Genomic DNA, 16,437 nt, shown 5'->3' on the forward strand with positions numbered 1-16,437 from the left:
TCAGTGGAAACTCCCAAACTGACTTGCATCTTTGGATATGAAATAAAGTATTACTATCTCAAAACCTTTAGCATGTTTTTACTATTACAACTCTTCATTCATCTTCAGAACACAAATTAAGATATTTTAGTTGAAATCTGATGGCTCCGTGAGGCCTCCATAGGGAGCAATGACATTTCCTCTCTCAAGATCCATAAAGGTACTAAAAACATATTTAAATCGGTTCATGTGAGTACAGTGGTTCAATATTAATATTATAAAACAACGAGAATATTTTTGGAGCGCCAAAAAAACAAAACGACTTATTTAGTGATGGCCGATTTCAAAACACTGCTTCAGGAAGCATCAGAGCATAATGAATCAGTGTATCGAATCATGATTCAGATCGCGTGTCAAACTGCCAACGGCTGAAATCACGTGACTCTGGTGCTCGGAACAGCAGATTCGATACACTGATTCATTATGATCCGCTGCTTCCTGAAGCAGTGTTTTGAAATCGGCCATCACTTTATAAGTCATTATTTAGTTTTTTTGGCACACCAAAAAAATTTTTTTGACAGAATTTCCATTTTTGGGTGAACTAACCCTTTAACCATGCTAAGTGCTGAAGAAATTGTAGAATTTTTTTTTATTTTTTTTTTATGAACCTGTAATGTATAATTTAATGATCACTCATCTGTATTGTATTTAAATTATAATATATTTAATAGAAAAATGAATTGATTTGTTACACTTGGATTTTTTTCATGTTCTCTCATTTCACAGGCTCTGTCACTGGGGGAAACTGCAAAGAGCTTGCGGCTCAGGCTGACGTTGATGGCTTCCTGGTTGGAGGTGCTTCCCTTAAGCCAGAGTTTGTTGACATCATAAATGCCCGCTCATAGAGATGCTCAACCATTTTGAGGGTCCAGACTGCTGCACTGCCCAATCAGTATATACCAGCTTCTTGTTGTCACTCCAGCAGGTCTGAAAGCGTATTTGTGGTTGCATTGCTTTAACTCACCTGCTTGTTAAATGGTTGAGTTGGGTTATTGGACTGGAATAGTAATATTAACTCCCTTCCTACTAAAAATGTGAGCACATTAGTTTCTTATTTGCTGCTGCGCTTGAGTAAACTTCTGTGTGTTGTCTAAGCAGAGCACACTATTTGAAGTATAACACACTGATTAACTTACAAGACCAGTAGTGACTTTAAAAGCACTTTATCCTCTGTAGAAATGACTACCTCGGTAGAAAATAAAAAAAATACTTGTCTCATCTTCTCATGGTGTTTTCACTTGGACTAAAGATTGTTTTTCTGCTTTTATCACCACATACTGAAACTAAAGACTGCATGTTTGTTTGTTTTTTGCATCATTTCCATGTTTGTACATTTAAGTTGATCAATTTAACACATCCTTGTTGAATAAAAGTATTAATTTCTTTCAACAAAAAACGTACTGACCCCAAACTTTTAAACAGTAGTGTCATTTTTTTTTTTTATATAACTAAGCTGAAATAACTTTTCAAATATAGGCGACAAGAAGTGCAATTTTTAAGACCCATTACAACATCCACATTTTATGTTTTAATGTTTCATAATTGTACATCTAAATGGTGAAAAGCCATTTAAACATCCTCTGCTTTTAAAGAAGAGAAGAAAACACACTTAGAGACTCGAGGGTGACGAAAGTAATGACAGCTTTAATATTTCACAACATTATTCTTTGACAGGCTTGTCAGTTATATTTTTTTATCTCTCCAGCTTGCTTTCTTTTCCTTCTTTCACCACAATGATCCCACAAAAAAACTGAAAAGACAAGTCATTAAGGAGAAAAAAGATTTCATGTACGGGGGAACAAGCCAAGCCATACCACAAGAAGGGAAAGGGGTGGAGGATACAGATGAAACAACGAGAAAGGAAGAAACACAGACTGCAAGTCCAAGGTGGCAGAGAATAAGGAGTCGTGTGGTTGGGGGTGAGACTTTGCTACACAAATATGAGTGAGTGAATGTGTCTGTCTCTATTCGTGTAAGCGTGTCTGTCGGTCGAGTTCTTGAATCAGATCTGTCATTGTGATTGTTATGTCTCTCTTTAGTTCACTGCTGGATTGAGATCGATCATCTTGAAGGAGAAGTGTGTAATTTCTACTGCTCTCTCCGCCCCGTCTCTTATGATTTTGACAAAGGTAGCAACACACGCCATTGGCTGAGCCAGAAATCAGTGTTCCACAGACCAACAGTATTTACAATCTTCAAGAAAATCTACCTATGAATGGCTCACTTACTATCCACATTTAAGGTTAGTTCACCCAAAAATGAAAATTCTGTCATTAATTACTCACCCTCATGACGTTCTACACTCGTAAGACCTTCATTCATCTTTGGAACACAAATTAAGATATTTTTGATAAAATCCAATGGCTCAGTGAGGCCTGCATTGACAGCAAGATAATTAACACTTTCAATGCCCAGAAAGCTACTAAAGACGTATTTAAAACAGTCCATGTGACTACAGTGGTTCAACCTTAAAATTATAAAGCAATGAGAATAACTGCTTCATGAAGCTTTAAAGCTTTACGAATCTTTTATTTCGTGACTTTGGCAGTTTGATACGCGCTCTGAACCACTGATTCAAAACAAAAGATTCGTAAAGCTTCGAAGCTTCATGAATCAGTGTTTTGAAATCACCCATCACTAGATATTGTTGAATAAAGTTGTTTTTTGGTGCACAAAAAGTATTCCCATCGCTTCATAACATTAAGGTTGAACCACTGTAGTCACATGAACTGTTTTAAATATGTCTTTAGTAGCTTTCTGGGCATTGAAAGTGTTTTATTATCTTGCTAGCAATGCAGGCCTCACTGTGCCATCGGATTTTATCAAAAATATCTTAATTTGTGTTCCAAAGATGAATGAAGGTCTTACGGGTGAGTAATTAATGACAGAATTTTTATTTTTGGGTGAACTAACCCTTTAAGAAGGGAGAGGAGAAAGTGTTTTACCCATTTAAAGGGAAAGTTCACCCAAAAATGAAAATTTTGTCATCCATTAGTCACCTTTAAGTTGTTCCAAGCCTGTATGATTTTCTTTCTTTTGCTGAACACAAAAGAAGTTAAAGAATGTGGGTAGCCAGACAGTTGACGGTAGCCATTGACTTCCATAGTATTTTTTTTTCTTACAGGTTTGGAACAACCTAAATGATGACAAAAAAATGATTTAAACTATCCTTTTAAAGAAAATTCACTTCCCCTTTAAAATCCAGGTTAAAAGAAAATGCGAAAGTACATTTTAAGAGTCATTGCATGAGAAAATCAGGCAGGCGTATGAAGATTTGGGGCCACTTGGATATAATTATTGTTATTAGAAGTAACGTTTATGTTCAGTACTTTTAGATTTCATTGTCTGTGTGTGTGTGTGTGTGTTTGGCTGTGTTGATCTATGCCATCGGACTATAACAACAATCACACGAGGACATATTTTAGACCTCCCAACTCAATGACAATATACAGAAACTTATGAACTTTAATGTACCTTATGTTGTTTTAAATAATGAAGCATCGTTATGAAAAGAAATATATTCTACACACATTATTTTGAATTTTTAATATACTACTGTAAATGAGTACAACTCTTATCTTTTTTTTAAGTCAGAGGTTCAAGCACCATATTTTATTTTATTATATTATATTTGCTGATTTGGTCTTTTCTTTTGATTTTCTTCAGCATGCTTTTGGGTCAGAGATGGACATAAAAAACAGCATCTGAGAGAGAGAGTATTGTTTGATAAAAAGCATCTAATGCCCTGGGCAAACTACTTAGTAAACTGTCTTTTAGAGTAAATGCTGGTCCCTTATATATCTGAATACTTCACTGTCGGCGTCTTCCCACTGAAAATCCCACTGCTGCATAAATATTCATGTAACTATTTCATTATTTTTGCCTAGTTCTCATGCAATGAACCATAAAAATTACATTTGATTTCTTTAGTGTGGCTTTAGTATTTGTTTTTAAATATATTTACATATATTTCACATCTAAATTGAAGCTTAAATTTAAAGATTACACCTGATTAAAATAAATCTCTACTTTTATTCCATCTGAGTTAAATCCTTCTTTTTTAGACAACAAAGTCTTTGCCTTGTTAAATTCAAGGTCCATTTTATATCATACGCATGCATGTCCACCCTGTGCACATGTTTTTCCTGTCAAGTACTTCAGTATCACTTGTGCATAATGTTGGTTTGTCCAGGATCCGCTGTGCATAATATTTGGTCTATCAAAGCCTGTCCTCAGTCCAGGTTAGTTTAAATATATATTTTGAGTGTCTGAGTAAGTCATTTTTAGTATATCAGTGCAAATAGTGCTGTTTTGATGCATTTTGAATGGTTTTAGGGGATGTCAGGGGTAGTCAGTCGGTTCAGTGCAGTACATACTCTGTTTGTCAGTAGTTTTTTCGTGTGATTTCGGTGCGGTGATGTCAGTATCACAGAGCGCTAGGGTTTCTGAAATTGTGCCCGGCGAAACGAGCCTGATCACCCAGTTCTTCTTCAATCCTGTGAGGTAGAAAAAGAGACAGATTTGCAGAGATGGACATGGATTAATTATATGGGAACAGGAGGTGACGGAGAAAGAGCTAGAAGCCTGTAATCAGCAATGGTAATTATTGGTTCTTTTTGCGGCCACGTTTATTTCTGAGACAGGGGCTTTTTCAGCACAACAGTTATTCTGCAAGTTGAGTCATTTTCATTTTTGAAGCACTTGTATGTGCTGATCCACAACTGAAATGAAAGATTTTTACATTTTCTGAAGAAAATATGAATGATGTGTCCATGAAATAGTGGCACTACATTGTAAGGATGGTTGCCAGGGTGTTGCTATGTAGTTGCTATGGTGCTTTGAGTGTTTTTTTAGTTGCTAGGTGGCTGCTCATTGGCCAGTGGGCAACCACCTAGCAATGTACTAAAAAGTAAAATTAATTAAATAATAATAATAAAATTCCAAACGCACCGAAAATATGTCTTTCATTCAATGGAAGTCTATGTGATTTTTACTATGGAAGCTTGTTTACACCAAAGAATACAAAATAAAAAAAAGCAACTGCACATTTTTTTATCTCACAATTTGGACTTTTTACATCTCACAATTCCGACTTATTTTCTCAGAATTTATATAACTCGCAATTGCAAGGAAATGCCAGAATTGTGAGCTTAATCTTAAAGGGATAGTTCACCCAAAAATGAAAATTCTGTCATTAATTACTCACCCTCGTGTTGTTCCAAACCTGTAAGACTTTCGCTCATCTTCAGAACCAAAATGAAGATTGTTTCGATGAAATCTGAGAGTTTTCTGTCCCTCCATTGACTGCTACGCAACTACCACTTTGACGCTTCAAAAAGCGATTTAGTTCAAATTTGCTGAAGAGACTCGATCGCTTTATATGATGAACAGATTGAATTTAGGCTTATATTCACATTCATCAACTCGCACATCAGTTGTGGTAAACGGAAGCTCAAGCATGTTCGCTTGACATGCGAGAACCAATGGGATTCATTTTAGTGTAACGCAGCACATTTGAGCTTCTGGAATAGGGTTTGGTCTCGCGCGTCAATCAGGTTTGGTTAACCTTCTGTTTATGTTCGCTGATCAATGTTTATATATGAACAAAAGCCTAAATTCAATCTGTTCATCGTATAAAGTGATCGAGTCTCTTCAGAAAATTTGGACTAAACCGCTTGATTCATTTGGATTAGATTTACGATCTCTTTATGAACTTTTTGAAGCGTCAAAGTGGTGAACTATCCCTTCAAGTATAACATTATCACTAAATATAATGGTAAAATGTTAAATCTTTTTTTTTAAAGTCAACAGTTATGGCTTTACAAATCAAGCAAGCAAAATAAGTACTACTTTGGAGATTGCTATGATTTTGGCAACAGCCTGTTTAAAGGGATAGTTCACCCAAAAATGAAAATTTGATGTTTATCCTCTTACCCCCAGGGCATCCAAGATGTAGGTGACTTTGTTTCTTCAGTAGAACACAAATGATGATTTTTAACTCCAATCGTTGCCGCCTGTCAGTCAAATAATGCATGTCAATGTGAACTCCATCTATAAGAGTCAAAAAAACATGCACAGACAAATCCAAATTAAACCCTGCGGCTCGTGACGACACACTGATGTCCTAAGACACGAAACCATCGGTTTGTGCGAGAAACCGAACAGTATTTATATCATTTTTTACCTCTAAAACACCACAATGTCCAACTGCGTTCAGCACTTGGTTAGTGAGGTCTGATCGCGCTCTGACAGCGGAAGTGATGTCTCGGACTCATTGAAGCAAAGCACGACAGATCACTTCCGTCACCATTGTTTTCTGACCTTACCAACCAGATGCTCAAGGCAGTTGGACATTGTGGTGTTTTAAAGGTAAAAAATTATATAAATACTGTTTGGTTTCTCACACAAACCAATCGTTTCACGTGTTAGGACACCAATGTGTCGTCACGAGCCGCAGGGTTTAATTTGTATTTGTCTGTGCGTGTTTTTTTAACTTTTATAGACTTTTATAGAGTTCCCATTGACATGCATTATACGACTGACAGACCACAACGGTTGGAGTTAAAAATCATCATTTGTGTTCTACTGAAGGAACAAAGTCACCTACATCTTGGATGCTCTGGATCAGATAAACAGATAAACATCACATTTTCATTTTTGGGTGAATAGAGGTAAAAAGCATGTGACTATTTTTTGGACATTGACAAAATAGTGTGCCTGAAAGCTCTCTTGCCTCATAAGTTGGTTGTATTTGGCGAGACGCTCAGATCTACATGGAGCTCCTGTCTTTATCTGAAAGATAAGAGAGAGAAAGATTGTCAAATTAATCAAACTTGATTATGATTATGTAAAACACACCATAAACATATAAACCATATAATCTCTGTACATAACGGTTACATTTGTGTGCGTACCTGTCCAGTGCAGAGCCCCACCACTAGATCAGCGATGAAAGTGTCTTCTGTCTCTCCTGAGCGATGGCTGACCATCACGCCCCATCCGTTGGCCTGAGCGAGCTTACATCTGAGGAATACACAGTTCAAAATGGGAAGGTAAAGAGCTTGAAAATGCTGGTTTATTGGACATCATTTAGAGTTACTCACGCCTGGATGGCCTCTGTGACCGTGCCGATCTGGTTGACCTTCAGGAGCAGACAGTTGCAAGCGCGGTCTTCCGCAGCCTTCTCTATCCTCTTTGGGTTTGTCACGGTCAGGTCGTCACCCACAATCTGGATCCCCACTGAACCCGTCATGTTAGTCCAAGCGGCCCAGTCATCCTGATCAAACGGGTCCTCAATGGACACCACTGTCAAAGATGACGGGAACAAAAAAAGGATAGAATATTTTGGTTTAAATGCATCTTAAGATCCGCTCGTATATACAGGTAGGAAAAGTACAATACATGTTTGGGGTCACTATGATTTTCTTTGGAAAACAATATATTTATTCAGCAAGGATGCATTAAAAGTGACCAAAAGTGGATCAAAAGTGACATTTACAATGTTACAAAAGATTTCTAATTCAATTAAATGCTGTGTTAATGTTTTTTTGCTAGATATTTACCAAAAAAATGTATCAAGGTTTCCACAAAAACATTAAGCAAAAATATTAAGCAGCACTTCAGCATCAAATCAGCGCATTAGAATGATTTCTGAAGGATCGTGAGATGCTGAAGATTGGAGTAATGATTCTGAAAATTCAGCTTTGCATCACAGGAATAAATTACATTTGAAAATATATTCAAATAGAAAACATTTATTTTAAATTACAATAATATTTCACAATATCTGTTTACTGTACTTTTTTATAAAATAAATGCATTTAAAAAAACATCTAACTGAACTCAATCATTTGACGTTCCTGGATCAACATCTTTGTTGATCCTGAACCAACATTTCAATCAACCAATCAGATTTGAGGGACAACTTTACAGTTTATGTCAGGTTTAGGCTACAACCAGGGTTAGGTGCTTATGGAAGCTTGTTTCGCCAAGGAATAAAACAATTTAAAAGATAATTGCGACTTTTTATTTCACAATTCTGCCTTTTTTTCCCTCATAATTGCGAGATATGAACTTTATAATTTGCAATTGTGACTTTATAACTCACAGTTGCGAGTTATATATCTCAATTCTGACTTTCGAAAATATTTTTTTCGAGAAAAAAAATAACTCTTTTAAGCATATTTATTATAGGTTTTAAGGCAGAATAATTTAAATGGACCTCAAGGTGACTTAATAATAAACATTTGAACTTTAAAATCTCCTTTACATCTTTTATTATTCACAGTTTACCTGGATAATCATTGACAAACGTCTGGTAGATCTCTAACAGCTCATCGCCGGTGATGTGTCTGTCTGGGTTTGGAGGGGACTTGAAGTCAAGGTCGTACTTCCCGTCGCGGTAGAACTCGGAAGCGGCTACATCCATCCCGATCACCACTTTATCTGTGAACCCGGCCTTGTCTATGGCTGTCTTTATCAACTCAAGTGCTGTGGAGACGTGCCAGAGAAGCCAACAGAACATAAGTGGATAAATTCATTATGATTAAATTGGATGACACACTGAGACAAGGTGATGCGCAAACTCATAAACACACCTTCGCTGTTCTCCAGGATGTTTGGAGCAAAACCTCCCTCGTCACCGACATTGGTGGCGTCTTGGCCGTACTTCTCCTTGATGACACCCTTCAGCGTCTGGTAGAGCTCGGCTCCGACACGCAGCGCATCACGGAATGACTCCGCCCCCACAGGAAGTACCATGAATTCCTGCATGGCGAGCTTGTTTCCAGCATGGGAGCCTCCGTTGATTACATTAAAGGCCTGACAAATGGACAGAGAAAATTGTGCTTAGTCAGTCTATTTCCCTAGATAATTAAGAGAAAATACCAACAGATGTGATTTATGATGTTGCGTACTAAAGTCATGCAATTGAGTAATGAGTTTTCTTACAGGAACTGGCAGCACTAGCTCTGTGTTTCCTGCCAGATCAGCAATATGACGATACAGAGGGACGCCTTTCTCTGCCGCACCGGCCTTGCAGATGGCCAGAGACACTCCCAGGATGGCGTTAGCACCAAACTGGGCTGTAGACGTGATGAACAGATTATCATTATTTTTTATTATTAACTCTTTTTTTGTGATTTATATGATAGTCTAATAGTGTGAGAAAAAAATTTATATATATAAAAATTGTAACAGTATTGAAACAAGTGCTGAAATTATTAAAATTTCTTTTTTTTAAAATATTAGTTGTATTTTAAACTACATTATCATTCAGTAATTTGGGGTCAGTAAGATTTTATTTAAAAAAAAAAAAAAAAGGATGCATTCATTTCATCAAAAGTGACAGTAAAAACATTTTTAATGTTCCAAAAGATTTCTATTTCAAGTAAATGCTGTTCTTTTGAACTTTTTTATTAATCAAAGAATACAGAAAATTGTATTCATGGCTTCCACAAAAACATTAAGCAGCACAACTGTTTTTAACATGGATAATAATAAGAAATGTTTCTTGAGCAGCAGCTCAGCATATTAAAATGATTTTTGAAGGATCATGTGACACTGAAGACTGGAGTAATGATGCTGAAAATTCACCTTATCATTACAGGAATAAATGACATTTTAAAATATATTCGAATAGAAAACAGTTCTTTTAAATTGTAATATTATTTCACAATATTACTGTATTTTTGATTAAATAAATGCAGCCTTAGTGAGCACTTTTTTTTCCCAAAAACATTAAAAAATCTTACCAACCCCAAACTTTTGAACAGTAATGTATTTTATAAATGTATTTTGAGTTTTTTATAAATCTTATATCCTATTAAATCATATATATATATATATATATATATATATATATATATATATATATATATATATATATATATATATATATATATATATATATATATATATATATATAATCATATACATAAACATATACATGTTCCACAGAAGAAAGAAAGTCAATCATACAGGTTTGGAACAACACAAAGGCGAGAAAATGATGCCAGAATTTCCATCTTTAAAATATGATTATGTTATCATTCAAGTTTATAACTCACATTTATTCTCTGTACCGTCCATTTCAATCATCAAGTTGTCCAGTTTCTCCTGCTCCACCACACTGACCTCCTAAAGTTCATGAAGATAAAACTCTCCAGATTAATAAAATACAGCGCTTGATTTGATGCTTTATGAAAATGTTGTCTAAACCCTAGCCCTGCTGCTGAGAAATTAAAAATCATCATCAAAGTCAGTCTACTCTTGCAGCATTTGAGCATATCTGTATTTGAGTCTTTGTCTTTAGCTTTCACAATGTAGACATGGAAGTAAAAAAGGACATGAAAACGAAAGAATGGAATGTGTAGATCAGAATGAAAATCAAGACCTGGATAATAGGAGATTTTGTGTCTCTGCCTTTGGTAGATTTGTAGCAGTTGGACCTGTTTTAAAATCTCCTGTTACAAGTAAACGGGTATAAAATATGAAAAGAAAAATGATTAAAATGTGCAGGGGTGGGATCTGATTCTGATCCCATCTGATCGGAATCTGATCTGTAAAACAAACAAACAAACAAGCAAACAAATAACAAATAATTAAATTAACCATTGCTTAGAATTAAATTGTGAAAAAAATCTTATTGTAATTTATCGGGAAAGTGGTGACAAACATCCGAAGTAAAACATGTATGGAATGAAAAAACATAGGAGGCTGTAAAATAATGAAAACCATAGTGGGAAAAGGAATATTGTAGGTTTAAAGACAAGCTGGCCTATTAAAACCAAGTATATTTTGAATATAAGCTGCAAATGATTTGTAATTTTTCTTCTTGCAGAAATTAGTCTCAGCTTAATTTAGATAATCTTTTCCAGCAGTAAGCAAATATGCACAGATTGCAGTTTATAATCCCTCCCATGCTAGTTTGGTTATTTGTTATAAAAAAGAAGGTTTATTAAACAAAACCATTTTTTCACTTACAGACGCAATGATGGCTGGTCCAAGAGTGTCATTAATGTGACCAACAGCCTTCAGTACACCTTAAAACACAAGTGGTTCACAAGAATACAGCTCAAGACAGATAAAATAACAAAACTATAGCAGAAGGCTTCAATAAGACTGATCTAAATATAATCATAATTGTCATCTAAAGTGCCTTATTATGCTAGCCTGGTAATACCAGACTCTGCTACTTCACTTTGCTTCGTAGACAGAGTCTGGAATGGCATAATAGAGAAGTGTTTTCTCTCTCGCTAGGGGGCGCTTGTCTGAAGTTTAAAATCATTGGTTACCCGTAAGCCAATCAGATACGTTTAGTTATGACGTACGTTATGTGCCTGTACAGCCGCATCGAAGCACAGACATCATGCATCGAACTCAAATCTAAGATTGAACTTCCACTGTAAACCTGTTCTAAACACATGATAAAACAAATGTTTATCAAACACTCTTCTTGTTCTGGCTTCAGTTTGGAAAAGAGTTGAATGTTCTCCATAACAGAGCGAATTGCATCCCGTGTCTCGTTTCCCATTTCCGCGGTCGTTTCGGTTTTTCGATTTCTCTAACCTACAATGTAAAACTCGGCGCTTAGCATCTACGTCACGGCTCTCAGCCCGCCCTCTGTTCGTTGATTGGCCCGGCTGTTTCCAGACCGGTGGTAAACAGAAAGCTCTGACGCTGTATCAGACTGAGTACAGAAGCGAAATTAAATTGAGCGGAAGCAGGAAGTCTGACGTAGTCAGGCTAGTATTATGCTATTTTAAAAGTTCCTAATTTTGTTTATAAGCTCTAAGGTCAAAACACTTTTTAATTTTCTCTAAATATACACATTTCACATCACCTCATTTCTCAAAGAATCTGAAAATCTTTTGGTCGAAGATTCAGTCTCTCGAAACTCCTCCTTCCTTAGAACTACTCTGCTCTGATTGGTCAGACCTCCCAGTCTGTTGTGACTGGTCTACCACTTAAGCCCTGGGTATACTTTGCTTTTTTATGCATCACATACGCTAGTCGAACGCAAAGTTTTGAGCAATCTCTCGCCACGAGTTACAACCCATGTAAATATATTTGTATTTTTTCATGCTAGAGTTGTACAAATGAGGGTACTTTCTAACCTCTTCGCACAATCTGTCGTCTATACAGGCCTCCACTGTCGCTGTAGCTTGCATGCGTTCCGCTCTGTTCTGTTTATGCACGTTTTCTGTGACTACCTTGTGAATCGACACCCCCAGGGCACTGTTGCCACCTTGTGGATGAAGTAATTACTGCAAAAAAAAATTAAATGCACATGTGCGACCTGTGCATACAAAATCCGGCAGTGCGCGACTGGACTATGCGTGTAATCTTCTGATGACGAAATTCGCATCACAGGCACTGTCTGTACACTGACCCTTGCGAACGCGTAAAAAGCGGAGTATACTTTAGGCTTTACAGCGCGTGTCGGAAACGAAACGCCCATTACCATATCTGAATTTCAGCTCCGGATCTTCCTCATACACAGTGATACGAACAGTAATAATGGCATCAGTTTTACCTCATCAATTCGAGCTTGAGTCCTCATCCTTTTGAAATGCACACAATTGAATATGCAGCACTGAAAACAGTATCTTCTTGACATGAACAACACAAACCACACTCTTCAAGGCCTCAGTTACAACTGCAGTGTTTGAGGGCAGGTCAAAGTAGATGTCATTCACAGGCAGCCAATGAAGATCATAGGCAGGCATTGTGCAAATGTGTTACATTGTTGACACTTTACATTCACAAACAGCTATTTTACACACTGCATGAAAGGCAATATTTGAAAAAGCATAATAGAGGCACTTTAAACAATTTAATGTTGTATATAATGATGGTTAATAGTGCCAATGTTACGATGGACCATCTCTGATCGCTCACCTTTGCCCTTGTAACGGCTCTTATCTCCATCTCTGAGTTCCAGAGCCTCATAGATGCCTGTCGATGCTCCGCTGGGCACCGCAGCCCTGAACAGACCTGAAAACACACCGACACTTCAAATCTGTCATTCATTTAAATATAGGTGATTAATATACAGTGCATCCATATCTTTTTGATAGATCTGCATCAACATAAGTTAATTTTCATACATTTATATTTGTCTCTTGATAGGAACTTGGATGCGGACATAACACATTTTGATAATATTTAGTTTTTATTATTAATTGTATTTTACACGTATGCATTTTGAAAGATGCTGAAAATACACCTTCATTCATCCAGAAACTCAATTTACATTGTAGATAACATATTCCACATATTCCTTTTGTAGTCAGGCTCTATTGATTCACCTTTATCAGTTCTCAGGTCCACCTCCACTGTAGGGTTTCCCCGAGAGTCCAGGATTTCCCTGGCAATGATGCTCACGATGGACATCCTTAAAGAAAGAGATTAAACGAGAGCATGAGAGCTGAACCTCTGCCATTGTTGCTCATGATGTTTAGAAACTCTGTGTGCATGGCATCAATTTAAAGGGTTAGTTCACGCAAAAATGAAAATTCTGTCATTAATTACTCACCCTCATGTCGTTCCAAACCCGTAAGGCCTTCTTTCATCTCAAATTAAGATATTTTTGATGAAATCCGAGAGGTATATGACTCATCCATAGACAGCAATATAATCATCACTTTTAAGGTCCAGAAAGGTACTAAAGACTTCATTAAAACAGTTGACGTGACTGCAGTGGTTCAGCCTTAATTTTATGAAGCGACGAGAATATTTTTTGTGTGCAAAAATAAAACAAAATAATGACTTTATTCAACAACATCTTCACTTCTGTGTCATTTTCATATGTTGTTTATGTCCAGTGCTTCCAGGTTCCAGGCAGAATGGAGACTCATTATTGGCCGGCTCCTGCGTCAGCATCACACGCATGCATCTGCAGATCACGTGATCAGCTTTGGCCAATACTGAGCCGGCATTCGGGCGTAACCACGGAAACCTGTGTCAGCTGCGTAAGGATAATGACAGAGAAGAGATTGTTGAATAAATTTGTTCTTTTGGTTTTTTTTGCCTGCACAAAAAATATTCTCGTTGCTTCATAAAATTAAGGTTGAACCACTGCAGTCACGTCAACTGTTTTAATGATGCCAACTCGTCTATGGACGAGTCACGTATCTCTTGAATTTCATCAAAAATATCTTCATTTGTGTTCCGAAGATGAACGAAGGTCCTACGGGTTTGGAACGATATGAGGGTGAGTAATTAATGACAGAATTTCCGTTCTTTTGGGTGAACTAACCCTTTAATTGACTTTGCATGAGAAGGATAACAGTGAACACGTCTTCCAGTAGGACAAACACTGTTTTGTTCCACCTGCATCTGCCATTAATCTCCTTTTACATATTAAAAATCCTGCTCATATGCAAAATACATAAATTTAAGAGATGAACTAGGGGTTTTGAAGTATTTCAAGAACCAGACAACAAAACGTATGTGAACAAAATGCATTTCATTAAATGCTTGGTGCATTTCGTTCACCGAAGGTCTTTGGAAAAGTACATTCATGTACACAGAATCAGCTTTGGGTTTAGAATTCTGTTGTCGAAATGCAGCTGGCTTTTGTCTTCCTGTGTATGAAATGCATTAAAGCTTAACTGCATTTTGTCGTGAAAAACTGCATTTTTACGTAATTCATTTAGGCATGTCCACAAAATTACTCAGGTTACATTTAGTACCTGGAGAGGAGATGTCTAAATGAACACGATCACTGCCTGATCACGTCCGAGGGGTCAAAATCAGGATTTTCTTTGTTTGTTTGTTTTTTTGTTTACCCAACTCCACACACCCAACATCTCAAAAGTAAATTCAACATGAGTTTACACTGACAATCAATTTTACTTCCATCCATAATGAGTAAAACTGAATATTCTATTAGAAAACAAAAGTAGTGTGGGAACAGATTGGATTATGAATAGTGAGCGTTCCATACAAGAATATGAGTCTGGCAAAACACTACCTAAATAGCTATTTGGCTTTAAGATAACATCCTAAGCCACATTTACATGTAAAAGCATTTATTTAGCAGTTTTGATTGCACATTTAGAATAATCATTCAAAATAAGACCAGGAACATGCTTAAAAGTAAACAGCATCCATTTTGACTTTAACCCTCAATATGCAAATACATCAGGAGTGCCAATCAATCTGATTGCTTTGAAAATGGGACTTTTTTTCTGGAACATTCAGTTCTGGCCTTCTTACCAATGAGAGATACGACTCAAGCATCGGCAGCGACGTGCCATGCCATGCTGTCAGCCAATAAAAAGCCAGAACATGCTAATTGCATTCTAAATGTGCCTCGACAGACATGGGCACACGTGTCACCTTGCTAATGGAATGCGCGTCTCGTAGCACCGACCACCAGAATTTAGGCTGTGGAAGAAGGAGAGGCTTTATTTGTAATGACAAGACGGGCATGTATACCCGCAGGTGCGACCAGCTCATGATCGTGCATCTAAATCCGGACGCTGCTAATTTACGCCGTGCCAGTGTGGTACTGCAGCAACCGTGCTGTCAGCACATATACAGGGGGGAGGGGGCGATCAACGGAGGGGTGGGGTGGATAGCGCAGAAAGTGGCGTGATGGGGCAAGAAAAAGATAAATAATTTAACATCCCTTTGGCGAAAAGAAGAGCTTTCTGGAGCATCGAAGCGAGTAGCGTAGACGGACGGGCGATGGGTCGTTCACTAGCGATTCGTTCTTTTCCCGTTTGTCACGTGACAAATATACGACTCGGAACTCGCGATGTGAACTAATTATTTCTGTTTCTCATACTTTATTAGGCTGCATTCATTGCATCGTTTTAATAATTAAAAAAAAAAAAAAAAAATGCGTGTTCGACTCAAAAGAAAACGAAAAGAAAATGAACGAAATGACTTTTACTCAACAAGATGCGAAGATCAATTCAGTAATATTGCCTGTCAACAATATGAACAGGCTGATAACACACGTATGTAGAAACAGTAAAGCAGACACATATTGCGGGATCCATCTGCCCGACCCCTGAGCAGCGGGCACCAGAAAACACTGCCACCCAAATTCACATTCCCAGCATAAGAAGTGACTCCCCAAGACTGTCATGCCCTAAACAGCAGCGATGTTTTGACATCATTAATTCCTGGTTAATTAATGCAACATTCACAAAGCCATGCCCAAACAAACCTATGTTAACCTATTCAATAGCATTATTTATGGTCAAGCCAAACCATCTTAATGACCCCGCAACTAATGCATTAATGATGCAAAGGAGCAGCGAAGGTGCAAAACTGAAAAAAAAAAAAAAAATCTTTCATGCGATGATTACCTGCCGTCAGTGCGCGTAGCCTTGCGAGAGGCAAGCCTGGAAGTGTCGAACTGCGGAAGAGAGGCAAAACAGA

The 16,437-nt window shown here is 37.2% G+C and overlaps 2 protein-coding genes across 6 annotated transcripts in view; one reads left to right on the forward strand and one right to left on the reverse strand.

Annotated features, from left to right (window-relative positions):
• Positions 1-2,348, forward strand: part of tpi1a (triosephosphate isomerase 1a) — a 7,531-nt gene extending 5,183 nt beyond the window's left edge. The window contains exons 7-9 of one of the 4 annotated variants that reach the window (XR_010891772.1): positions 766-964; positions 1,745-1,983; positions 2,079-2,347. Coding sequence is in view for 1 of the 4 variants with exons in the window: in XM_067361624.1 (XP_067217725.1) it covers positions 766-884 (119 nt within the window). In the remaining 3 variants the exon portion in view is untranslated. Of the gene's footprint in view, positions 1-765; positions 1,255-1,744 lie in introns of those variants that run through there. The other 3 variants (XR_010891773.1, XR_010891771.1, XM_067361624.1) reach the window with 3 other exon arrangements.
• A 577-nt stretch (positions 2,349-2,925) lies between these two features.
• On the reverse strand, positions 2,926-16,437 carry eno2 (enolase 2). 2 transcript variants are annotated; one of them, XM_067361619.1, is made up of 12 exons: positions 16,365-16,437; positions 13,350-13,435; positions 12,940-13,035; positions 11,023-11,081; positions 10,107-10,176; positions 8,989-9,122; positions 8,637-8,859; positions 8,332-8,529; positions 7,143-7,344; positions 6,954-7,062; positions 6,773-6,831; positions 2,926-4,535 (listed from the first exon to the last, which is right to left on the reverse strand). In XM_067361619.1, exons 2-12 carry the CDS (start codon positions 13,432-13,434, stop codon positions 4,466-4,468), a joined length of 1,305 nt encoding a protein of 434 aa, XP_067217720.1. In that variant the 5' UTR covers position 13,435; positions 16,365-16,437; the 3' UTR covers positions 2,926-4,465. The 2 variants fall into 2 exon arrangements, with proteins under 2 accessions (XP_067217720.1, XP_067217719.1); XM_067361618.1 differs by lacking the exon at positions 2,926-4,535 and having other exon boundaries at positions 6,644-6,831.

Source organism: Chanodichthys erythropterus, chromosome 15, assembly GCF_024489055.1.
Source record: "Chanodichthys erythropterus isolate Z2021 chromosome 15, ASM2448905v1, whole genome shotgun sequence".
NCBI lineage: Eukaryota > Metazoa > Chordata > Actinopteri > Cypriniformes > Xenocyprididae > Chanodichthys > Chanodichthys erythropterus.